We start from the raw sequence: 26,352 nt of genomic DNA, 5'->3' as shown, positions 1-26,352 counted from the left end.
TATACAGAATTTTATTTCAAGACAAGTTGACCGGGATAAAAATAGTAAACACATTCGGCCTACTAACATTAAGAACAGACCTGTGTGCCCACTAAACTGAAGGCCAATAAAACAGCCTATTGGCCAAGACATTGTTTCTAGGCCATAAATTCAAGTTGTCAATGTAAATTGTTTTTTATCAGACCTGTTCAACTGCGGCCAAATTCATAGCCATAGACAATGGCTTTAGAGATGACATCTCTCAATTCAGTGGATGTCCCTAGGTGTACAACTGGTAAAGTTACTGAACGGGAACAAGCATTAACCACAGGATAGCAGGTCCTATGCGTACCGTAGCGCACCTTACAGTCATGGTCAAACTCAATGACTATTTTAAAATCTTCCCGGTCTGCATGACTTAGGGGTACATGGCTCTGTCCTGTTAGCCACTGGCAGAATTTGCCAACATCAATGTGCAAGTTCTCACGTCCAGGGTCTTCGGGCAGGCGCTCTTCAGTCAGGTTTCTGTCTTCCATTTTTCCATCTGCTCCTAGAAAAGTGTTATTTTAAGCCCAGGTGCATACAGGGAAATTCCATCACATGTGAGTCAGTAAATGACAGCACTGCTGCCCGTCAACAAACCAATAAATCAAGTGTTCAGTTCAAGCACAGTATTAACAGGACAGGATATCTTACAAAACGTGTATAAGTAATGTGAAAAAGTACATATTATTCACCTTTATCCTCCAAATCCTGAATGAAATCCTGGAGATGGTTTACGATTTGTGACTCTCTCTGGCGTTTTACTGTTCCCTTCTCACTAAAAAAGGGTGACAGGGACCTCACCAGGAAATCAGCATCAACCTAAGTTACAGAAAAGGGGAAAAATTATTTTCTCTCCCTAAATTGCTTACCAATTCAATGTTGAATTCTTGACGAAGAAAATGTATTTCTTACCTTCCTACAAGGATGTTGTACAAATAGCTGTCGGCACATGTCCTTTTCCGCCCAGACCATGCTGAGGAGGTTGTAGATTTTCAGACCAGAGCAGAGTTGTTGTAGTATAGGCAGTAATCGCACCGTTGCGTGTAGGACAACAGCCCTGTAAAAGTGAACAAACTTGAACAACAACTCCAATCCCATCATACAATTTGAACCTACATGAAAAGTATCTTACCGCACAATTTGTTCCTTTCTTTGGATGGACACAGGCCCTGTGTATCCACACGCCACAATTCGCTCTGTGCACTCCAACACAGAGGTGCCATCAGCTGCCCGGATCTTTTAACACAAAACCATACTGTGATATGTTCATTTTAAGACTTGCTGGAAACTAAACCAGCTACTAATAAGCAACAGTAGCTCAGACACTGACAAAAATATTTTTTAGACCCATGGTCGACATACAAATTCAGAATTGCTCCCGATCCACGTTGGCTTCTAAAGGTTAATCAATAATAGTGACTGAGATGTGATTTGCTACCCTTGCATTAAATCCTACCGTTCGTATTAGTTCCTTGAGTTTAGGGTCAGCAACATTGCCTTCAGTTACTGTTTCATAGTCTAGTTCTCCCGTGGAAATGAAGTTGTAGCACCACGGCATGAAAAAATTCGGAGGTGGCCCACCCTGAACAATACTGACAGCAAATATTTCTCCAATAGTCCTGCAATAGATACAAAGAACAAAAGCTACACTACTGCTTTAGATTCTGATCCAACACAGTGAGTAAATAGAATGCTAAAACACCACATGGTTATTTCAGCATATTTTTATGACCTACTTAAAGTTACGGCTGTCTACATCTGTGATGGAGTACTTTGGAGTTTTCCCGGTGGTCCCTCCCTCAAAAAAGCACCTCTCCACGCCAGCAACCATTTCTTTTCAAAAAGAAGGAAAGTACAGATTAGTTAACATTAAAATAAATGACCAATTTGATCAGGTTTTTGTATAAATTTCAGTATTTAAAGTACAAAAAGAGGGAGAAAAATACCAGTTAAAAACTCATTCTTGAGTGCACCATTGTCGATGCCTGCCTCTCCAATGAAAGTAACCATGAGAGGGTTTATGGGGGAAGAGCGCTTCTGCCTCCGCCACTGCTTCAAACCACGTTCTACAATATCCTCCCTGGTCACACAAATGCTGAAGGTGGTTGAAGTGTCGACTCTTCGGTTGAGAGTCTTTATCAACGCCGAGATATCAGCAAAGCCTAACGTGCTGGGGGGGGGGGGGTAGAGAAACCACTGAACAGTCCAGAAAAAGGCATAAGATTAATTGAATCATGAGAAGAAATGTAGGGGGTACTGCATTATCCAATGATCATCAGCAGTAAGTTCAGGTAAGGCAAACAGGACAGCAGCAAAGTGCAAGTTCCATAGCAATGTATGAATGAACTACTAGCAGAGCAATAGAAGTGGATAGGAGTCAGCCTGATACAAGAAATATGATTTACCATTCTGACTTTTGTGCTTGGCTACCATCTCCATCTTCACACTCAGCTTCATAACATTCACTGGGTAAAGAAATTCATACAACATTCAACAAAAACAAATTTCATAGCTTTTCTGGGTTTCCCATGGCTGTGGGTACCCTACATACAAATATTTTGCAAAAGAATGCACAGGAAAAGTGAAACAAATGAATCATACATACCGTTCACATGTGCTGGCGTGAATTTCCACTATATCACTGGCCACCCACTGTCCACATATGGGACAAGTTGTCTGAAAGCAAAACAGTAAAAGTGTATACTTAACAACCGTTTTCCTACTATGTAAGAATTTTAGGTTAATTTAACAGCTTCGTAAAGGACTTGTATCAAGGCGAAAGAAGGCTCTTTGCTCCCCCTTACAGCCTATTTGGGAAATTACAGTGCTTGCAAGATGGCACCATCGTCCCACTGAAGGACGAAATCAAAATTAACTAGTGTATGAGCCTAATGAAATTGCGTTTATCACATTGTCAGTCAACTCTATAAACATTATCATCGTTAGTTCCTATCCTTTGGTTCGTAAACAAATCCATGTATTGGCGAGAATTTAGGACGTTGGGATAAGTTACAAAAAGGACAGCTGTAGGGAGAGCTTCGTAGTTAAAAAAAAAACAGTTCCATAAGATCCCTTTAACCGAAGAGCACATAACAATACTGAAAGACAAAAGTACGGAGAGAAATTGCATACAGAAATTGCATTCAAGCTAAGGTGTACTTTTTTTTTCTAAGGTGCACTCTTACTTTTACATCAGGAGTGTCTGAGCTGGACAGAGGCTCTATTGTCTCCTGCAAATGCACTGTTGTCCCCTGCAAACAAAAGATGCATGTCTTAAATATATCAGAGTGTGCCATCACCGCCTTTTAAATGTGCAAAACAGGGTCAGGTGAAGTGGAAGATGCTAGACTACTTCTCACAGCAAAATGAAAACAAGCAAGCACAAGAGGAGAGACTCCATTCCATAACAGCTATTTATGACAACATTCAAGATTTGTTTTGTAGCTTACCATATCATCATCATCATCATGACCTGAGTGGGGCTATTAAATAAATACATAAAAAACAGTAAATACAGGAATCACAGCAGAAGCAGTCTTAGCAATTTCATAGCAGGTCCACATGGACCTGCCATACACTACAGGCTAGAAAATCTGGAAAATATATTTTTAATCGGAATGCCATACCTCAGACCTGGAACATGTGTCCACGTGCAGGCTCAGAAGCCGGAGTGGGACACTCTGGCTGCAGGTCACACACCTGGCCTTTGGCATGTCGTTGAATTCCGAGGCAGTGAAGGGAAGGGGGGCAGTGCTAAGCCTATGTTGAATAGGCATTATGTACAGGCATCCTTTGCCTCCCCAGGCCCTTGCCAATCCAGCCCCTGTGTAGCCCGTGTCATCGGGGGAGACCAAGGTAAGGCGGCGCTGACCAGAGCCCCCTATTTGGGAATAATTATAACTTGTTTCATTACTGGAAATTAACACACATAAAGAAACTTGGAAGTACACAGGTTCAGTGCAATGTTTACCCATAGCTTTATGCAGCATCCACGCTCCCTCGAGGTCACGCATTTTTGGATAAGCTGCACAAAGAAGATCAGCTATCTGTGAAATTAAAGCGTTCAAGTAAGACTGTAAGAAGGCCAGTGTTGTACTTAAAAGTTACACTGAAGAATACAAAATTTACAGTTTTACAAATTTACAACAGTTTTCAAGGCTTAAACTGAGAGTCCTAAGTAAATCAACTCATAGTCCTGTTCGGGGTCCCTAAGTGCGGTCAGTAGGAGAAAGAACATTTCAGTTTCATTTTCCTTGCCACATTCAGTAAGCACAAGTCCATGGGCTGCTATTTGGGACACCCTGATGTACACAACATCCAACTTTTAGCCCAATTCCTAAAAAAAACATATAAAACCAGGTCACATACCTCATGATGGTCAGAAGCCTCTGGAATCTTTATGGTCCTTCTGCCTAAGCCCGCCTGTAGAAGAACCATTTCTTCGGATGGCTTCGGGGTCTTTTCCGAAGTAGCGTCCAATAAAAAGAATTGCATTTGGGACATTTTCCCCGCAGGTCTTTTCCTCTGGAACCTAGGTCCATTCTTAAACAGTCCAGGGAAAGCCCTGGATGAAATGTGTACATTAAAATCAATTCAAGACCTTAACTAAATAACTTCCAGACAGTTTGATTTCACTTCACACAAAATGTACTCAAGTTCATGCTATAAGAACATACAAATCTGGACATGTTATTCTGGATGGGCATCCCAGATGACATGGAAGGCGTTGCCCTGCTCTGACCTGAGCGTTGCCCTGTATCTCTGGACTGTCCCTGATCTTCAGTTACAATACATTCAACACAATTAATTCAGTGGCTTCACATCATTGCCTATATGGGTGGTTGACATATAAACACCCAGTACTAAAGAGAATTGTGCTGTACTGCGTCTCATGTGTTTCAAAATAAGTGTGTTCCTTTAGATTTTGTACTGAAGTGTGAATTTATTCTACAAACTTACCGTTAGTACTTCCTAAGGAGGTCTTTATGATGGCCATGACATCCATGGCCATCTTACGCATATTGCGCAAATTGTCCTGCGGTATTATAGAGAAAATGCACTTATTAGAACTAAACAATGTCAAACAAATAACCTAAAAAATGTCATGTCAATTTTATGGAATTAAATCAACCTCACAAGTCATATGTGTTAAGTACAGAAATGATTTGTTACTGATGGCTATGAAGATTCACATTCATCCAGGTGATGGTGGTCACGAGTGCCAAGTTGTAGGCAACTGGACTTCTTCTTGGGAGTTTGAAGACGTTTCACCTTTTATCCAAAAGTCTTCTTCAGTTCTGAACCTGGTGATGGAGACCTTCCTAGAGATGGAGATACTTCCTGGGTCTCCCATCACCAGGTTCAGAACCGAAGAAGCCTTTTGGATAAAAGGTGAAACGTCTTCAAACTCCAAGAAGAAGTCCAGTTGCCTACAACTTGGCACTCATGATGTTACCGATCTCTAAAGGAAACTGTCAGTATCACTGTCATATTCCAAGTGAGGGGAAACCATAAGAAAAGATTGGGGGGGGGGGGGCGTCCTGGCAGCCATGACTTATGGCTGCCAGTGGTTATGGCATGAATCCGGATTGTATCTCTCCAATTACAGAGTCCAATACACATTTAGTTCTCTTGGCAAATACTGAGGCAAGGACTTTATAATCATTGTTAAGGAGGCATATTGGATGCCAATTTTCAATGAGGAGTAGATCCTTTTTGGGTTTAGGTATTAGGGTAAGTATGCCTTGACTCAGACTGGGGGGGAGAGTGCCTTGATTAATACTTTCTGTTAAGACTTTAAGTAAAAATGGGGCAATTTCATTGGAGAACAGTTTATAGAATTCCCCAGTTAGACCGTCTGTCCTTTGGGACTTATTGTTTTTCAAGTGATTTATGCAAAAAGTTATCTCATTAATAGTAAGGGGAGTATCACTTATTTTACTATCTGCAGGAGATATGCGTTGGGTGTTAACTGGACTTAAAAACTGCTCTGTGATTTATGCAGAATAATTACATGTATAGTTTGCTACAGAAAGAACAGCAGTGGTTAGAAATAGTTTTTGAATCTGTCGTTATAATATCATCTATTTTTAGTTGCTGAACAGTATTTAGCTTGGTATGACGTTTTTCTAATTTGAAGAAGAAAGACGAATTGCTTTCACCCTCCTCAAGCCATTTCAGTCGAGCTCACAAAGGCTCCCTCTGCCCTATTTTTGTAAATTTCATCTACCTTACATTGTAGATTTGCCATAGTTACTCTGTCTTCTATTGTATAGTTAGTGGGATTCTTTTTTGAAAGTATCATAATATCATTGATAACTGCATTTTCTTCAGCCTTTTTAAGTAAAGACAAATTAGAGCTGTAATTTCTCAAAAAACTTGCAGCCTCAAATTTAAATAATTCCTAATTTTTCCCATAACAGTTATAATTTTTGGCTTTGTTAAAAAATTAATGAATTAATTTTTTAATTTTGTGCTTTACATTGTCTATTCTAAGCAAGGAGTTGTTCAAAATCCAATAAGATTTCCTATTGAAAGATTTATTATTTTCACCAGACAACTTAATTGTAATGTAAATAGCCTTATGGTCTGTATAAGGGGTGGGAAGAATATCAACAAAAATATAATTTGTATTTATATTATCAGACACTAGCCAAAAATCAATATGAGACTGTTTAGAACCATAATTATTTCTCCAAATATAAATTTTATCATTAGGAAATGTATTTCTCCAAACATCAATCAAAGTACATCTTTGCATGAGTACCTTCAGGTAATTTTTTGAGTCAAGTTTGTGGTGGCCATCTATCCATTTGACCATCTACAACCATACTGAAATCACCTCCAATTATAATAACTGCATTAGGAAACTTAGTTAACCCTTGATTAATATTATTATCCAAAGAAGATAGTAGTTAGGAGTTTTCAGTTTTTGTGTTGTAACCGTAAATGTTAATAATGAAAAGCGTCATATTGGAACAAGAAATATTCATGAAAGTAAAATGCCCCCTGGGTCACATTTGGTTAAAAGGATGTCACCTTCAAATCTGTTCTTCAGAGTAAGTGTACCAGCTGAGTGTTGAGTACCATGTGAAAACCATACATCATTGCCCCATTGAGATTTCCAGAAATTGGTGTCATTAAGAGTAGAATGGGATTCTTGAAAGAAAAAGAAATCTGTATTTAAGTGTTCAGAAAATAAAAATAATGCTTCATTCTTAGTAATATTTTTTTGGCCCCCTGGCATTAAGTGAACCTAAAGATAAAGACAAAGTGTTTAGATAGAATGAATTAACGTCAGGTAAATCTTCATCATCATAATTGCAAAAATATGCCACTGTCAATAGCACACGCCAACAAACAGGAAACTGGTATGACCGCTGCAGTAGAAACTGGAAGTCAGTGGACTACAGTTATGCACAGAGTCCATTGCATGCAATTTTTTCTCTTTCTCAGACCAAAATGTGTTTATTGTGGGCATCCCACAATCCACCTGGGCCCCCTGCTGTGGCCCACTTGTAGGTCATGACCTATAGCCTGAAAACCACTGTGCTACTGCAGCAAACTGTAAAGAGTCGCTGTGGTAATATTTGTGTGTGCTTGCACATGCATGTGTCTAGACTGTATTGCTGTTATGTCAAACTAGCACACAGATTCAGTGAAGTGCAATGTCACAGTGGTGCCATGAAGCAGGTGCTTCATTTGCAGCTTGTCTGTTTGTCTGAGAGTGTTGTTTTCTTATGTAGTTGATGTGTGTATGCTGTAAGCCAGAATCATTGGGTTGAAGTACTACTACTACTAATAATAAAAATAACCCAATTTTCCCTCGGGGATGAATAAAGTATTCTGATTCTGATAATAATAATAATGATAATATTATCATCGTTATCATTATTATAACTAGTAGTAGCAGCAGTAGTATTGCTGTTAGTCTTATTATTATTGTTGTGAATCAAAGCTGTTACTGTACAAAATGATTTAAGGTGGTGATGTTTAATCAGACTTGAGTGTTAATGTGTGCTAAAGAAAACGCTGTGCCCTCTGAAGGCATCTAAATGATACATGAGCGATGGCACGCACATGCTAGTGAGCACTCACGTACCATGCTCAGCTAAGTGCCAAGCAAATGGAAAAACGTTTAGCCTCTCTTACTGTGTGAAAGGTCACTGGGCTAGTGTGTGTGTGTGTGTGTGTGTGTGTGTGTGTGTGTGTGTGTGTGTGTGTGTGTGTGTGTGTGTGTGTGTGTGTGTGTGTGTGTGTGTGTGTGTGTGTGTTTCATTGTACTTCTCTCTTTGTGAGGACCAAATTGAGTTTTTAACCATTAGACCATTCATTTTAGGATTAAGATTAAGGTTAGAATTAGGATTAGGTTAGGGTTCAAGGTTAGGTGTATATTGGCACAGAATCATATTTTGTTTCAGCAATTTTCTTCATGAATTGTGTTAGGTAAATTTAGGATTAAGGGCTAGGGAATGAATGTAATCAATGAAGCTCCTGACAAAGAGAGAAGTACAAGAATGTGTGTGTGTGTGTGCGTGCGTGCTGCGTGCGTGTGTGTGTGTGTGTGTGTGTGTGTGATGTCACTTGGACATGCAGTTGCCAGGTTCTGTGTGATGCCACTATGGTAAGGTGAGGTGGGCACATAGCAAGAGTTTGTCTGTGTGTATATCTGTGTGTGTTTATCTAAACTGTGCATGTGTGCTTGCTGGCATCGGGACAGCGAGTCAGTCACACAGCATAGCAGCCAGCCAGTTTCATCCTCCTTTAGCTGCCGTCCAACTGCCCCAGTAATCATCATCTGTCATTATTCTCATCACAGTTTTTAAGTTAATTAAAATGTACATGAAATACGTTTTATGTTATGTAAAACTGCAATCTTACATCTTTTTTTTTTTACTGACACCTTTGAACACCGTACCAATTGCAGTGGTGGTTGAGCAATCCAAATGAAATAGTTGGTGGTGCCGTTATGTCAGTCAGCGCTTTCTCCACTGCCAAACACATAAAATATGGTTGAACCATGGTTTTAGCTATTCATGCTGTAGTATCTTTCGTTTTAGGTCTTATATGAGCTTGTTGTGTCATATCTGCCCGCGAGCCAAGAGAACATTGCTCCATTTAAACTTGCCACTACCTGTCTTCTGCTATACAATTTTCCCAAACCAAATAATTTCCATTTGGTATGACAGACAGAAAAAAGAGTAAATATAAATATCTGGAATACAGTTTGAGTTTTGGTAGATATGCAGTCTGACTGAGAAGAAATTATGCTCACTTTGAAAAAAAAAGAAGATAGATTTATAGAAGTTGTGTATTTGAAAGAGAGAATTGATTTGTAGACATGTTATGGTTGATTGTGAAAGAGATTTTGTAGCTGGATCTGATTTCTGCTATGCTCAATGGTGAACTTAGCTTTAACTTTAAACGTGTTAGTTTGGTTGATTATGGTGTTTATCACAGAAAAGTGAATCAGTTCGCCTGGACACAACGTTTATTGACAGATACGTTTCATCACTCACCTAATGCCCCTTTTCCACTACATGGTACTGGCTCAACTCGACTCTACTCGACTCTATTCGCTTTACTTTTTTGGGATTTAATTTTCCACTGCAGATAGTATCCCCTCACGGCAAAGCCCCGCTAGTCATTTGTGGGCATGTTAACTAGTATTTTATTTATGTTTAAATAAATATAAATAAATATATATGTATTTATATTTATATTTTATTTATTTATAGTGGTATTTTCATGTCACCTATTAGTAGCGGCTCAGCTCACCTGGAACCTTGACGGAGGTGGTACCAAAAAAAGTACCTGGTACCAGGTACTATCCCTAACTTTTGCCCAATGGAAAACCAAAAAAAAAAAAAGCGAGTAGAGTTGAGTTGAGCCGGTACCATGCAGTGGAAAAGGCATAAGTGACCTCTCTAGTCTCAACTGACTGTAGGTATCCCCACCCTTATAAACAACACAATGGCATAACGACCAAAACCAACTATCAGTTTCATATGCAAATAGGTGTGACCATTAACTAGAGTTACAATAGCCATGTGTACTATTCACAGGGGATTTGGGAATAGTTACAATCACAGCAATGTAAGATGGTAACAAATGTACTCTTAGCGCCCCTGGTTCAGGGACGGTCATTCCCTCTTCACATCTGTGTCCAGATGAACTGATTCAACTTTTTTTGATTTCCTTACCTGGATTATTGAGCATGCATAAAAACATTATTGTGTTTAGATTTTTTTTTACATTTTTTATTGATATGTATATCAGCTTTGACCTACTGTTTGAGTTTTTCTCCATAAAACAAAAACAAATCTCTGCCGTCTCCCAACAGCAGGGACCTGGGTTGGATTGCAGCTCTGTGTGATGCGTTTGCATGTTCTCCTGTGTTTGGCAGGTTTTCTTCCCATAATCCAAAACATTCATATTGGATGAATTGGGGTTTCTAGATCCCCCGTAGGTGTGAGTACTGTGTGAATGATTGTGTGTGGTCCCTGTGATGGTGATCTGTCCAGAGTGTCTATTTACCTTGTCTGCTGGGATAGACTCCAGCTCCCCTGCAACCCTGACATGGATTAAGCAGGTATAAATTAAGGGTGGGTATTCGGTCCTTTCTGTGTACCATTTAATACTGTAGTCATCAGTCATGATACCATTGTATTATGATTGATGGCTCATGTCAACAGTGCCCAATTACAGTCCATAAAACATGCACCATAGCACCGTAACACAAGGCATTCATACAAATATGTTTATAACATCACAATGACAGTGTAAAGCCAAAAATATTATTTTCTCTTCTCTTCTCTGCTCAATCTATGTTTATTTGCTTTAGCATAATTTTAAATCCATTGCATTGGGATACGAAATATGGACAGTTGGCTAGGGGGTGAGAAAAGCCTCGGCTTAATCTGTTTTTAACTGATGAGTAAGCATGGTAATTTATGGGGAAAATTTTTTTGTTTAAATCCATCTCATATCAAAACATTAAAAAAAATATTTCGCAGAATATTTGTGTGACATTTGGTTGTGCCCAGTTCATGTGCAGTTTAGGTCTGTTAGTTAGAGCCACACCAAGGCTCATTCTTTTTCTGCTCATCTACTCACTGTTTCCAAATGGACTGCTATGATCTGGTGTGTGCGGCAGTGGTATTTCCATTGCGCGGAAGCCAGGAAAGTGTATTACAACCCTGCAGAACAAGGGGTGTGACTGTAATTTAAGACTGCTGCACAGTTTAAGGGATGTGACAAGCACGTGGTGGGGAAGGGTGGAGAACTGACTTATTAAGGAGATGTCAACAAAGCGTCAGCTGGTGGGGGCTGGCTTAAAGCCCTGTAAATGCAAATGCCCTCCTTCATAGAGTTACAGAGGATAGAAAGGGTACCTCTTGTTGTATGAATGGTCTCTCTGCATGTACAGCTAAAACAGCTGGCTTGTAGTCTTCAATAATATTTTGCTAGCATTATTTGTTTGTGCAGCTCACATGTCTGATAAACGTTATGCCAGAGAGTTCAGCAAATTAATGCAATGTTAACAAATGTGGCTTCTTTTTTCTGGTATTCCACTGCATCAATCTTGGTTTTATGGCATTATCAAAGTTTCTATCCCTATCACAGCAAGAGTTTATAAAGAAGCCAAATGATCCTTTACAGATGTGAATTCAAATGAGAGAGTTCTACTCTAATCCTTTACTCATCGCTTTGATAGTGATAGGTTGTAAAATCACATGAATAGATTGAAGACTATGCATTTTCAAAAATACTTAATACAATTCTTATAATCTAGGGTTTATAGATAGGCTTTTCATAATCAGTGGAGGATTACATCATCTGCCTGTCATGAACATTGCCAAGTTCAATAGCCAAGTTGGAGTAGTGAGGTTTCCATCTGACAAGTGTCCATGTTATAATGTAATTACTTTGTATATTACATTACAATGCATGGATGGATATTATTGTTCCCCAATAGAACTGATTTGTATGAAAACGTCTGCTCTATCAGCTATCATTCTGTGGTCCCCGTTTGAAACTTTGTGGGCTTGGCTCATATGACCTTTATAACAGGCCATGAGGATTGTGACGTGAGAGACCGGTACTCCCTACATGCACCTGTCCCACCGAGTCATGCTGTGCTCTCAATACGAAACCCGTGTGATTGTTTTCCAAATGAAATGTTCTAGCAAGACTCCAGACGGGGACTATAAAGTCTACATGAAGGTTGCCTTCAAAATTCAGCCGAGCACACAGGAGCCTCTATATGCCCAGAGGACAGAGGGAGTTTATTGATTGTCTTACAGAGCACTATGGAGGTAAGATGATGAGGTTATTGTGCTGAATACCTTGAAGCAATATTTTCAAAACTTTTACAAAAGGGACTCTAATTTTCTCTGATAAGTTATCAATATTCAGGTAACATTTTACTCTGGAACCATTCAGTTAGGTTCAGTTTAGTTTTTGCAACATGCTTGTATAACTGCTGTTTGGGTAATATGATGGGACAGAAGAAGTTGTATCAAGCTGGTAGTTATATCCTGTGTTTTCATACATTGGTGAGTCTCTTTTTTTAGCTTGGCAGGTACTTACTTATCCAGTCAACCTACTTATGTACCTCTTTTGTTTTTGTGTAATCCTTTTCTTTGCTTGTTGGCTCATTTTTACTACTGTGAAGCCCTTTGGAAACCTGGTTATTCTATCTGTCCATCTATCACTCCCTTTATCGGTCTGTCTATGTATCTGTATCTCTTTCTACTGGTCTGCCTATATGTCTGCCTGTCTATCTGTCTGTCTACCTACCTACTTCTCGATAGCATTACTACTCACTGAAGCTGAAAATTAATTAAAGTTCCTCCATACAACAGCAAAAAGTAGAAAATTGTGGTGGCACTTGAAAGCTCCTGAGTTTATATTTGTTCAAATGAAGAAAAAAAAATGGGACAAATATAAGGCAAGGTGAGGCTGAAATATTTTTGATTTACCTTACTTTGGAAATAACAGTTAAGAGAAAAGCTATAACTAACAGTGCCTTGGTTGGGTAAGTATGGATATTGAATACTGCCTCTGTCCTGTACTCTCCAGGTAGCATCCTGTCCTCCAGATGTTAATTACCATGCAGCCTCCCTATTGGCTGGTCTGAACCTCCAAAGAGACTGTGCTCAGTTCTGTGATTGTGTGATCAGACAGAGACAAAGCCCAGCACACCTTTACCTGGCACACAGGTGAATATGGCACCCTGGCTTTAACTGTCACACACAACACAGCAAAAATGCTCATTCGTGTGCATATATACATATACTGATAGTAACATGCACATCTACAAAATGTGTAATAAACATGTAGACACTTGTGCACCTAGTTTTTCAATGGCTTTTTGTCACTTCTAGGCCTCAGTCCACATTCACTCACTATAGAATTTATATGTTTCTTTCTCAGATGTGTCCTTGCAGCTTGCAGCCCAGTTTTAGCCTCTCTCCTATCTTCTGCTGGTGCCCTTTTGGAATTGCAGGCTCCCTGTCTATCAGACTGTATACTGACATTTTTACTGGACTATATTTACACTGGGAATCTGCCTACCTGCGCTGATCAGCAACTATATTGTAGCCTTCTCAGTGTTGCCAGATACCTGCAGATGGATAAACTTGAGGAGGCTCTGAGTGCTTGGCAAACCAGTGAGGCAAATTTTGATACTACAAATATCTACGCTAGTGCAGTGAACAAGTTACACTCAGACAACATCAATACTTATAGTGATGCTGCCAATGTCTGTAGTAAGCCGCAGAGTCAGCCATTTTTACACAATATGGATAATTGTAGGAAACATAACGAGGCAGATACTAGTAATAGTATGTGCATACATTCTTCATATTATCATGATTATCAACATTCAACTGATGCTGAAAACTGTGAAGACAATCAGAATGTCAAATATTTAGCCAAAACAGATTCCTGTATTATAGAAAAAGATATCTGCAGTAGTAACAGTATAAATGTTCTAAATCGTAGTGATACATTTGTAAATACTGTAAATACATGCTGTAGCATAGCTGAAAGCTCTGTAAGTAGTGTAAATACCTATAGCTGCATACGAGTAAATGCTCTGGCACAACAAGATTGGTTACCATATTTACCTTCTACTGCTGAAGTGCAAGAGGAGATTAGAACGAGTGTAGAGGACAAACCGATGCAGCTCCAATCACCTGGCACTGCAGAACCAGAGGAGGTGAAGGGGAGTAGAGAGGGGGTGCCAAGGAGAGAAGTAGAGGGAAGAACGATCCCTTACTCACCATGTGCAACTGAAACACAGGAAGACGGACAGTGGTGCAGAACAAAGACAAAGAAGTGGCAGTTTTTACCAGATGATCATAAACAAAAGGAGGTGCTCAAGAGTGTAGAGGAGAAATACGAAAAGGAGGAGCATTCACGCATTGGACACTTGTGTAATAAGACTCAGGTGAAGTTCCAGGACACAGTCTTACTCCCATCCTCCACATATCTCCCTCAAGTCTATCCATCCACTCATCAGCAAAAAAATGTTGATGGATCTCCATCACAGAGCTCTTTTTCCTCCTGCTCCTTGTCCCCTCCTCCTAACCGTGAAGCAGTTCCTGTCATTTATCACAGTAAAAGTGCAACTAGACTTAAGCTGGCAGAGGGGCTTTCCTTGCCAACTCTCTATCCAGCGCCTCAGACCGCTCTTCTGGGTGCCTCTACCTGCATCATCAGGAACCCCTTCCTACAAACAGAAGTTCAAGGCGAGATAACAAATGAGAAGAACAAAGACAGGGTCAACACTGATTCCAGCATAACTGCAAAAGATATAAATGACTATGAAGGCCAGAACCAGGATTGTACGAACAAGAGTGAACACCATTTTGATGATAGTGATGATAGTGAAAATGATCCAAAAATGCAAACAATACAGAATTGGAATCTCAGCACAGATTCAGATCATGGTGTAATGCAGAATATAAGCCACAGAGCCAATCCAGATCAACACGTAAAGCTAAAGCAGCGCTACAAAAGCAGCACTACAGACAGGTTTGCAATACAGAATGAGGAGAACGATTTCAAAGACTGTGAACTATCCAAGATGACAGATTGTGATGACCACCTTGACCATTTTGGATTATTACAGCATAATGATGACAGCAAACATCAGGAGTTGCAGAGTGACCACGGCGATGGAGATTTTCCTCATGATAAGGAATACAGAGATTATAGTATATATCAGTATAAAACTGATATGGGTTTTGATGATTACCCCTCTAAACATAAGCGAGTGAAATGTTCTGATGTTGCAGATGTCTCCATGGCAACTGCAGAGGAGGAGCTGGCTGGCCATTGCCCACATCAGAGATTACAGTCTGGTAGAAATGAAAATCCCCTTCCTGTTGCGGTTTCAGACACCGGAAGCGAGTATTGCTATGATGATCAGTTTTCACAAGAAGAAGAAGAAGGGAGAGATGGTCACCTTAGTCTACATACAGCTGAAATAGATGGAAATGCCTGTGTCACTAATTTTGATGGTATCAATACAGAAGTAAAACACTCAAGACTGGTTACAGCTGAGAGAACTGGACCAGATAGTGCCTTCAGCTCACCTGGAGTGGAGCATCATGCTAGCATTAATGTAAAAAAGACAGATGAAGGTGACACAGCTGCAAGACAAACTTGTCTGCACAGAAGGAAGATGATTACAAAAGACAGCACTGACATCTGTCTTCCTGCCTCCTCCACAAATAAATTAGCTTTTGATGATGTCTCCACCCAGCCAGTAAGACAGGTGGAGTCTCATGAACCCGACCCAGTTGTAGAGTGCAAGGACATCATAGACACTGAAATAGCAGAACCAAATTCAAGTTTGACAACATATGCAGTTAGTAAAACTGCCAACGTTGTTGGGGGACAGTCACATTGTGGACATCTCCATTACCGCTGGATACCCCCAAAACTTTCCAACACCACCCAAACAAACCCGTGTACAAACTCTGAATGCAAACATCACTCTAGCAATCTGGCCCATATCGCTGCTGATCATCCAGAGCAGTCAAGTGTTGGAGAGAAAATGAGAACCTATGTCAATTCGGATTGCAGCCCTTTAAGACAGTGCTATACCAGTGCAGCAGGGACCAAGCTTCTCCTGCTTGACATCAGTTCCAAGCCTGCCCGCTTACTAGTATCCCCTAGAACTCAGAGTGGAAAAGGGGGTGATAAAGACCACTGGAATGAAGCTACAATTGGAGCTGCTGTTGATGAGAAAGCAGTCGGGGCGAGGGGTAAATTTGAGAGTGTTGCTGGGTATGAAGCCAAGACCAAAACCATTGCTGGAGACGAAAGGGCTGAGAAAAGAGGTTCTGGTGCTTTTGCTAAAGAGCAAGGGATAGACACTAAATTTGGGGCAAAGGCTGAAGTTTTGCATGTGGCTGGGGCCACACTTTGGGTTGGAGAGAAAAATGTAAGCTCTGTCCCTAGCTCTGCGAAAGTTGAGGTGGCAGGTATGTCAACTGGCTCACCAGTATACCCGCTTCCAAGTGCTATGCCAGAATATGGACCAGGTTCCCTGTCATTCATGTTGCCGGTCTCAGTTCCAACTACCCTGCCAGTCAGCAGGCCATCTGCTGTGTCAACCTGCATATCACATCTAACCAGCCACTCCTATCAGTGTTCTCAGTGTGATCGTTCCTTCAGCCAGCGAGGGTCTCTGAACCGACACATACGTAGCCATCTTGGTGTGAAGCCCTATTCCTGCCCCCACTGCCCTATGACCTTCTCACGCCAGTACCGTGTCACAGAGCACATGCGTGTTCATCAGCGTTGTGTCCTGGGGGATGACCTTGAGAGGGCTCCTGCCCCTCCCCAACTGAGACAAACATGAGACAGCGAAGTTACAACAAAACCCTGAAGACAGAGGTAAAATGCATCAGTTTTAATAAGAAATCCAACATCATTCAAACATTTTGAGCTGATATCAGCAAAATGTGATTATTTGCATGTATCAATATAGTGTTTATTCTGTCACAAGGAAGAGTTTTAATTTTCTTGTTTGTTTTGTATATGACAGTAGGAATCTGTTCAGTCCTTTTAGTAGTATACATAGTAAATGTTACAAATGTTTGTTTCATACATAGATTCTGAACAGAGAACTGATCTTTCAACAATATTACATACCACCGTCAGATCAACTCTTTTCATGACAGATTTACCATCTAGTTGAAAGACATTGCTTTTGTTTTGTCCTCCAAACACAAAGTGAAGAAAGACAGGCTGGACTTCCAAAGGAACAAAAGATCTTCTAAACACTTACAGCACGGTAGAAAAAATAAATGGAATGTTGTTGTTGTTGTGCTAGGTCTGTATTACAAAGACCTATAAAGAAGTGCTCAGGAAAACGGATTCAGAAACAAATTATTGTAACTCTAATAACATGACATGTACCATTTATTTGGGAGAGAGAATGGCTCCAGTGGGAAGTGTGTCACCCAATTGGCCAGGGTTCAAAAACGGCTTGGTAGGCTGTTCCTACAGACACAATTGGCCATGTCTGCGGGTGGGAAGCCGGATGTGGGTATGTGTCCTAGTCGCTGCACTAGCGCCTCCTCTGGTCGGTCGGGGCGCCTGTTCGGGGGGGAGGGGAAACTGGGGGGAATAGTGTGATCCTCCCACACGCTACGCCTCCCTGGTGAAACTCCTCCTCACTGTCAGGTGAAAAGAAACAGCTGGCAACGTCACATGTATCGGAGGAGGCATGTGGTAGTCTGCAGCCCTCCCCTAATTGGCAGAGGGGGTGGAGCAGTGACCAGGACGGCTCAGAAGAGTGGGGTAATTGGACGGGTACAATTGGGGAGAAAAGGGGGGGGGGGAGCAAAAGAAAAAAAAAATCAAAATTTTATTGTGATTAGGTAAGCTCCACTATACGCAAAGGGAGAGAGGTGTGCAAACACTGGTGTCTTAAAAAGTTTCTAACTTCCTCTCGCTGCTCCACTTTTTCACATTGCTTTATACCTTCATGTCATTCACTTTGTTCAGTCGGCATCATGGTCATCACTACATGGGCCTTGGAAAGAAGAAATGAGGGGAGACAGGACTCCATGTTGTGCTCTAAAAGGATGGAGTCTTATTAAACCACGCAAAGCAGATCAACCCTAAGACGTAGCTAAACAAATCTTGAATCTCGCAACACTTTGTCAATTGGTGCCCATGAAGAACTTCCATTTAAGCTCAGCAAATGCTTGGGAGAGGCCCAGGTAGTTATTCCCATCTGCTGCTGTTATGCAAACATTAACATTGTTTTTAGCATCGTGCCTTTCTTATAAACATGATTTTATTTTAAATTCCAAGTGCAAAAAATGCATAGATGTCAGCACTATCTGAAAGGAGCAAATGCAGGTTGTCCTAAACGAGGCTGAAGTGTTAAAAATGTGATCATAAACAGGTTCCTGATATATGTGCATTCTGCTGTGGTATTTGCCTAATTTTGAAGTTTCTTGTTTGCACAGACATGTTGTCATTACCTGACTTTTAGTGGAACGCAGAGCAACCCCAGCCAGTGATGACATTACTATGAGGATAACTCCTCCCAGAAATTTGCAGAATTCAATGACAATTTCCAGAACAGCTGTTATGGCCTGGAACAAAAAACATTACATAATAAACACGTGTTCACACACACACACACACACGAAAAGTTTTATGGCGGTGATAGTGTATGTTTACTGTAATGAAACATGTTTTCGCACAGAAATCTATGAATAAGTATCAGTTTACAATACATGAATTCTGTAAGCACTGAAAAAAGACATCCAATCTTATGAATAAACCTTACCTCATAATTTGCAGATATTCAAGGGCTACAGCCTGAGTGATGTCATCGTGGTAATCTCGTACTTCATAATATCTGAAATAGGATCTTTGTATTATGATAGGAAGGAGGGTCATGACCCCCCCACAGCACCCCTACTAAGGCCACAATACTCAGAGATAGGGATATAAAGTTACCTCGAGAGAAGAGGTAGAGATAGAGAGAGGCTTCCAACAATAGTTTCTGTTTATCCATTTTGGTGATTACAAATGTCTATCTATCCAGCATTACAACAGATAGATAGATAGATAGATAGATAGATAGATAGATAGATAGATAGATAGATAGATAGATAGATAGATAGATAGATAGATAGATAGATAGATAGATAGATAGATAGATAGATAGATAGATAGATAGATAGATAGATAGATAGATAGATAGATAGATAGATAGATAGATAGATAGATAGATAGATAGATAAAAATCTTACCATCTTTTTGGTTGGTGTATGCTCAGTCAAAATATAATTTCACATGAGATAAACTAAGTGGAGAGGAGAACATGTTTCCGATTTTCGTTCTTAATGTCTCGTAATACTACCATGTCAACTTTGAATAAATTTGACTTGTCAACATTAGCTTGCCTGCCACTCTCAGTGTTCCTCTATATCCTCTGCAATGCCTACTGCATGAAATATTTTTTATTGCCAAACGCTAAGAACTTAAGGACACTACCAAATACTGTATTGTCTCAAAGAACATCATCAATTCCAGAGAAGGAAAATGTCTTTGCTAATGGTTGAAGGACCGACAAGATAACTTGGCAAGCTTAAAAACAGTCACAGGCTCACTTAAATTCTAGGTTCTTCAGTTGGAGCAATATTATTATTTATTTTGTGTTTCCTGTTTTACATCCTGTAGAGCCGGGTCCAAACTATGGACCTGGGGCACTATAGGGCAGATGTCACTTGACTGACAGTACTCGTCGTAATATGTGGGCTGTTCCGAGTAGGGCGATCTTCTGGACTACATGGATGGAGATGATACAACCCTAACCCTACCCCTTTCACTGAGGTGTTTTTTTTCGGAAGGTATTGCCATGTCGATGAGCATGCACCTCTTTTCCTTCCTGTCATTGTCATTGTTGGGTTTTATCTCTCTGTCAATGTGGATGGGCATGTCCCAGAGGATGGTGACATCATTGTTCTCAGTGACCGTTTTTAGTTGATGTTCGTACCACTTCTCAGTCATCTTGATCTTGTAACTCCTGCAGATTTTCCAGTGCAAGTATGCTGCTGCCTTGTTGTGCCTGTATGTACTCGGTCTTTGCCAGTTCTGAGCAGCCTGAGACAACGTGGTCGATGGTTTCTTAGTACGTATTATTATTATCATTATTATTATTATTATTAAGAGTATTGCACTAAACTCTAACACATACAATTGTGCAGCATCTACTCAGTTTTAACCCATTAAATCACTTGGATCGAAAACTGGTAAGTATGTGTAATACAGTACACCCATATGTAAACAATACTGCAAAAAAAAGGTCAAATATATGCTTGTTGATTGTTGTGCCATTTCTCATGCCCAACTGAAATAAACATTATACTTACTTGGCAAAATGGCCACTCACTAACCAAATAAAAGTAAATTCTAATTAGGACATGCAAGTCTATCAATAAAGTTATATCTATCTTAAAAGTAGCTGAGTCTGTAATAAAATTAAAGTGACTGAACCACGATAATCAGTTGGTGAAATGGCTGGTTTCTGGCCCCGTTGCCATCACCTGTTACCAACTTACCATCGTTCCCAGCCAGATACCAGGCATGTCGACTATCCATGAGCTGTGCATGGTTTTCTCCATGGTTGTGGATGGATATCATGAAAAAAGTTCAGCCAAGGATCAGCAGAACAGTCTAGAGAAAGAAAAAAATAAATATATTAAAACAATCATATTAGTATCAGTTGCAGGTGTCCTATGTTCCTCCAATATGATACAGGTGAATTGTGTGTGTGTGTGTGTGTGTGTGTGGGGGGGGGGGTGTTACAGCTGTTATCAGAAAATCGAGGGTGAGGATAGAAGAGGAAGACACAGCAAAGGTACTGAGGCCTTTTGTGGTTATGGCATTTTACAATGGACTTTGAAACCGTTGCTCATCCAAACAGATATGAGGGGAAAGGGTTTCTTGTTCAATGTTTTGTTTTCGCTTTTTGGATGCCATGTCAGCTTTTAGATTTTGACTGATGTGTGACGTCTACATCCTGGCATGTCTGACAATCGTTCTCCTCTATAAATGTAAAAGCCATCTGTGTTGATGACTTAAATTACTGAGGGCCCCTATTACCTTGTAAAACTAATTCCATCCAACTGGGGCTCAAGTGTACATGCTCCTGTCTAAGTGATCCACCAGGACTGAACAAGGAGTTATAATCAAAACAAAATGCAAAACCAGTCAAAATGCAAAACCAAGCCCTGTACTCCCTCCCTATTAAACAGTGCTGCAGACATGCTTTTTCTCTGAGCACACACCCAGTATTGTCTCTACTACTACTACTACTACTACTACTACTGATACTACTACTACTACTTTCGGCTGCTCCCATTAGGGGTCGCCACAGCGGATCATCCGTTTCTTTTTCTTCCTGTCTTCTGCATCTTCCTCTGTCACACCACCAGCCACCTGCATGTCTTCCCTCACCACATCCATAAACCGCCCCTTTGACCTTCCTGTTTTCCTCTTCCCTGGCAGCTCCATATTCAGTATCCTTCTCCCAATATACTCAGCATCTCTCCTCCACACATGTCCAAGCCATCTCAATCTTGCCTCTCTTGCTTTGTCTCCAAACTGTCCAACTTGAGTGGTCCCTCTAATATAATCGTTCCTAATCCTGTCCTCCTTCTTCACTCCCAGTGAAAATCTTAGCATCTTCAACTCTGCCACCTCCAGCTCCACCTCCTGCCTTTTCATCAGTGCCACTGTCTCCAAACCATATAACATAGCTGGTCTCACAACCATCTTGTAAACCTTCCCTTTAACTCTTGCTGGTACCCTTCTGTCGCAAATCACTCTTGACACTCTTCTCCATCCACTCCACCCTGTCTGCACTCTCTTCTTCACCTCTCTCCTGCACTCCCCGTTACTTTGGACAGCTGACCCCAAGTATTTAAACTCAAATGCCTTTGTCACCTCCACTCTTTGCATCCTCAACATTCCACTGTCCTCCCTCTCATTCACACATAGGTATTCCATCTCGCTCCAACTGACTTTCATTTCTCTTCTCTCCAGTGCATATCTCCACCTCTCCAGGCTCTCCTCCACCTGCACCCTGCTCTTGCTACAGATCACAATGTCATCCGGGAACATCATTGTCCACGGAGACTCCTGCCTGATCTTGTCCGTCAACCTGTGCACCATCATTGACAATAAGAAAGGGCTCAGAGCAGATCCTTGGTGTAATCCCACCTCCACCTTGAACCCATCTGTCATTCCAACCGCACACCTCACCATTGTCACACTTCCCTCATACATATCCTGCACCACTCCTACATACTTCCCTGCAACTCCCGACTTCCTCATACAATACCACACTTCCTCTCTCAGCACCCTGTCGTATGCTTTCTCTAAATCTACAAAGACACAATGCAACTCCTTCTGGCCTTCTCTATACTTCTCAATCAACATTCTCAAAGCAAACATCGCATCTGTGGTGCTCTTTCGTAGCATGAAACCATACTGCTGCTCGCTAATCGTCACCTCTCCTCTTAACCTAGTTTCTATTACTCTTTCCCATATCTTCATGCCGTGGCTGATCAAATTTATACCTCTGTAGTTGCTACAGTTCTGCACATTGCCCTTGTTCTTGAAAATTGGTACCAGTATGCTTCTTCCCCACTCCTCAGGTATCCTCTCACTTTCCAAGATTGTGTTAAACAATCTAATTAATAACCCCACTGCCATCTCTCCTAAACATCTCCATGCCTCCACAGGTATGTCATCAGGACCAACTGCCTTTCCACTCTTCATCCTCTTCATAGCTGCCCTCACTTCCTCCTTGCTAATCCGCTGCACTTCCTGATTCACTATCCCTACATCATCCAACCTTCTCTCTCTCTCATTTTCTTCATTCATCAGCCCCTCAAAGTACTCCTTCCACCTTCTCAGCACACTCTCCTCACTTGTCAGCACATTTCCATCTCTATCTTTGATCGCCCTAACTTGCTGCACATCCTTTGCAGCTCGGTCCCTCTGTCTAGCCAATCAGTACACGTCCTTTTCTCCTTAGTGTCTAACCTGTCATATAAATCACCATAGGCCTTTTCCTTCGTCTTTGCCACCACTCTCTTCATTTTACGCTGCATCTCCTTGTACTCCTGTCTACTTTCTTCATCTCTCTGACTATCCCACTTCTTCTTTGCCAACCTCTTCCTCTGTATAATTTGCTGTACTTCCTCATTCCACCACCAAGTCTCCTTGTCTTCCTTCCTTTGTCCTGATGACACATCAAGTACCTTCCTAGCTGTCTCCCTCACTATTTCTGCAGTGGTTGCCCAGCCATCCGGCAACTCTTCACTACCACCCAGTGCCTGTCTTAACTCCTGCCTGAACTCCACACAACAGCCTTCCTTCTTCAACTTCCACCATTTGATCTTTGGCTCTGCCTTCACTCGCTTCCTCTTCTTGGTCTCCAAAGTCACCCTACAGACCACCATCCGATGCTGCCTAACTACGTTCTCCCCTGTCACCATCTTGCAGTCTCCAATCCCTTTTAGATCACGCCTTCTACAGAAGATATAGTCCACCTGTGTGCACTTTCCTCCACTCTTGTACATCACCCTGTGTTCCTCCCTCTTCTTGAAATATGTATTCACCACAGCCATTTCCATCCTTTTCGCAAAATCGACCACCATCTTTTCCTTCCACATTTCTCTTCTTGACTCCATACCTACCCATCACCTCCTCATCACCTCTGTTCCCTTCACCAACATGTCCACTGAAGTCCGCTCCAATCACCACTCTCTCCTCCTTGGGTACCCTCTCCACCACGTCATCCAACTCACTCCAGAATTCTTCTTTCTCTTCCATCTCACACCCAATTTGCGGAGCATATGCGCTGATAACATTCGGCAATACACCTTCGATTTCCAGCTTCATACTCGTCTGACACTCTCTTCCCCTCCAACACACTCTTGACATACTCTTCCTTCAGAATTACCCCTATCGCATTTCTCCTCCCATTCGCGCCATGGTAGAAGAGTTTGAACCTACCTCCGATACTCCTGGCCTTACTCCCCTTCCACCTGGTCTCTTAGACACACAGTATGCCAAGCTTTCTTCTTTCCATCATATCAGCCAGCTCTCTCCCTCTACCAGTCATAGTGCCAACATTCAAAGTTCCGACTCCCACCTCCACACTCCTACCCTTCCTCCTCTCTCGCTGCCTCTGGACATGCTTTCCCCCTCTCCTTCTCCTTTGCCCAACAGTAGCATAGTTTCCACCGGCAATCTGCTGGTTAACGGTACCGGTGGCAGTCGTTGGTAACCCGGGCCTCAACCAATCTGGTAGGGAAATATTATTTATGATCCGCATATTTGATTTGACAAAGATTTTACGCCGGATGCCCTCCCCATTTATCCAGGCTTGGGACTGGCACTAAGAATGCACTGGCTTGTGCATCCTCAGTGGCTGGGTTGTTATTTTCATGTTATGTAGAGAATACACACCCAGTATTGTCTACATAACAAAAATAACATGTGAGAATGCAGCATTTCTGTGGTTTATAGTCAGCAATAGACATTGCTTCATATCTTAAACCAGTGTGAGGTAAGACGCAGGTAGATTAGAGCAGATAGCAGTTCCTGTGGCTACTCATTAGCTAGCAGTAAGACATGCAGAAATGTCTACCTCCGGGCATGTAGCCTAGTGGCAGCCCGTGTCTATAGCAGCCAGTTGTTTGGCTATGAGCCTAACAGATGGGCACATACAACTATGCACACACTCTCTTTCTCTCATTTGTAATTGTTCTGGTTCAGCATGGACGTTTGCTAAATGCATAATGTCTCCAGGCCAATGGGGAAGGAGCTTATGCCAATTATCTTGGGTTGTCCCTTCAAGAAGTGGTGAAGAGGTTTGCTGCCTCCTACTGTCACGCTGTGAAGATTTGTATCATCTCAAAGTCGTCCAGAAGCAGAATACAGCTCTACAGACATCTTCAAAAACATCCATCCATCCATTATCTGAACCGATTATCCTGCTCTCAGGGTCGCAGGGATGCTGGAGCCTATTCCAGCAGTCATTGAGCAGCAGGTGGGGAGACACCCTGGACAGGCCGCCAGGCCATCACACACACACACACACACACACACACACACACACACACACACACACACACACACACACACACCTAGGGACAATTTAGTATGGCCGATTCGCCTGATTTACATGTCTTTGGACGGTGGGAGGAAACCGGAGCCCCCAGAGGAAACCCACGCAGACATGGGGAGAACATGCAAACTCCACACAGAGGACAACCTGGGATGACCCACCAAGGTCAGACTACCCTGGAGGTCGAACCCAGGACCTTCTTGCTGTGAGACGACCGCGCTAACTACTGCGCCACCTTTTTAAAAAACAGACAGAGGCAAAAATATGTGGACTTGAACACGGTTTCATTGGGTAGTTAGCTTGAGTAGTTGTTTAGCAAGGATATAAACATGTTTATCTTAACTCCATATTAAACTGTTTATGCCACAATTAGAGAGATATGCTGAAGCTGGTTTTATTGGTAGGTTTTTAGTGTTATTAAACCTTAAGTCTGATGAAAATTATAAATCAAAAGCTGATAAGAGAAGGTTATATTGCAAGAAAAATGCAATAATGGTAGCTTCATCAACTAAGCACATTCCTTTCAAAACGAATTTATTCACATGGGAGGGAGCCCATCCGAGCATATTGGGAAATGGCAGAAAAACGAAACTTGCGCAGATCTCCCGTTCATCACATGGCAATCACACGTTTGGACTTGAAAACGCCCACATGAAGTAAGTGTAGAGGCTAAGCCGACGCTTTAAGCCACTGAGGTGTGGCACCACAGAAAACGTAATTGACGAATTTATTACCGAATCAAAGTCCGAGACTAACCTGCCAGTTGAACACTCCGTCCATTTATTGTTAGTGTCCATTAAACTCGAACGTATTTCCAAAGAGAAACAAGCAGTAATACCCGGAACCACAGATAACGACGGCAGCAACAAGCTGCCTCAGCATGTTGTCAAAAAAACAAAAAAAATGTTGTTGTCAAAAACGGTTAACCTTCTGGGCGGAACACCTGACCAGACAAAGATTGGTTCCTATTTATACAACCGAGCGCTAACGGGCTCCCACACATGTCTTTGGATTGTGGGAGGAAACACGTGAAAACTCCACACAGACGATGTGAAGAGGTGAACGGGTTGATTCTTGCTACACGGCAACGAAGGAAGCAAGCATTAACCCCAAAGACACCACACTGCAGTTGCATAGTA

The 26,352-nt window shown here is 41.5% G+C and overlaps 1 protein-coding gene across 2 annotated transcripts; it reads right to left on the bottom strand.

Annotated features, from left to right (window-relative positions):
• On the bottom strand, window positions 1-26,352 carry LOC130111618 (uncharacterized). 2 transcript variants are annotated; one of them, XM_056278851.1, is made up of 21 exons: window positions 25,970-26,352; window positions 20,631-20,745; window positions 18,851-18,922; window positions 18,540-18,653; window positions 14,157-14,321; window positions 10,561-10,597; window positions 4,984-5,059; window positions 4,393-4,588; window positions 3,995-4,070; window positions 3,651-3,904; window positions 3,474-3,506; window positions 3,210-3,275; window positions 2,630-2,700; window positions 2,430-2,489; window positions 1,971-2,194; window positions 1,761-1,857; window positions 1,481-1,643; window positions 1,157-1,260; window positions 937-1,081; window positions 717-843; window positions 1-529 (listed from the first exon to the last, which is right to left on the bottom strand). In XM_056278851.1, exons 8-21 carry the CDS (start codon window positions 4,525-4,527, stop codon window positions 189-191), a joined length of 1,896 nt encoding a protein of 631 aa, XP_056134826.1. In that variant the 5' UTR covers window positions 4,528-4,588; window positions 4,984-5,059; window positions 10,561-10,597; window positions 14,157-14,321; window positions 18,540-18,653; window positions 18,851-18,922; window positions 20,631-20,745; window positions 25,970-26,352; the 3' UTR covers window positions 1-188. The 2 variants fall into 2 exon arrangements, with proteins under 2 accessions (XP_056134826.1, XP_056134825.1); XM_056278850.1 differs by lacking the exon at window positions 10,561-10,597.

The sequence above is a fragment of the Lampris incognitus genome, chromosome 4, assembly GCF_029633865.1.
Source record: "Lampris incognitus isolate fLamInc1 chromosome 4, fLamInc1.hap2, whole genome shotgun sequence".
Classification (NCBI taxonomy): Eukaryota; Metazoa; Chordata; class Actinopteri; order Lampriformes; family Lampridae; genus Lampris; species Lampris incognitus.
This window is presented reverse-complemented; position numbering and strand designations above follow the sequence as displayed.

What these genes read in the sequence shown, in the direction of transcription:
- LOC130111618 (XM_056278851.1), bottom strand. Translation starts at nt 4,527, where the DNA reads ATGTCCCAAATGCAATTCTTTTTATTGGACGCTACTTCGGAAAAGACC. An exon ending in TCAAGGAACTAATACGAACG is followed by an intron (nt 1,261 to 1,480) that starts GTAGGATTTAAT and finishes TTGTGTTAAAAG; the next exon opens with ATCCGGGCAGCTGATGGCAC. An exon ending in TCAGGATTTGGAGGATAAAG is followed by an intron (nt 530 to 716) that starts GTGAATAATATG and finishes ACACTTTTCTAG; the next exon opens with GAGCAGATGGAAAAATGGAA.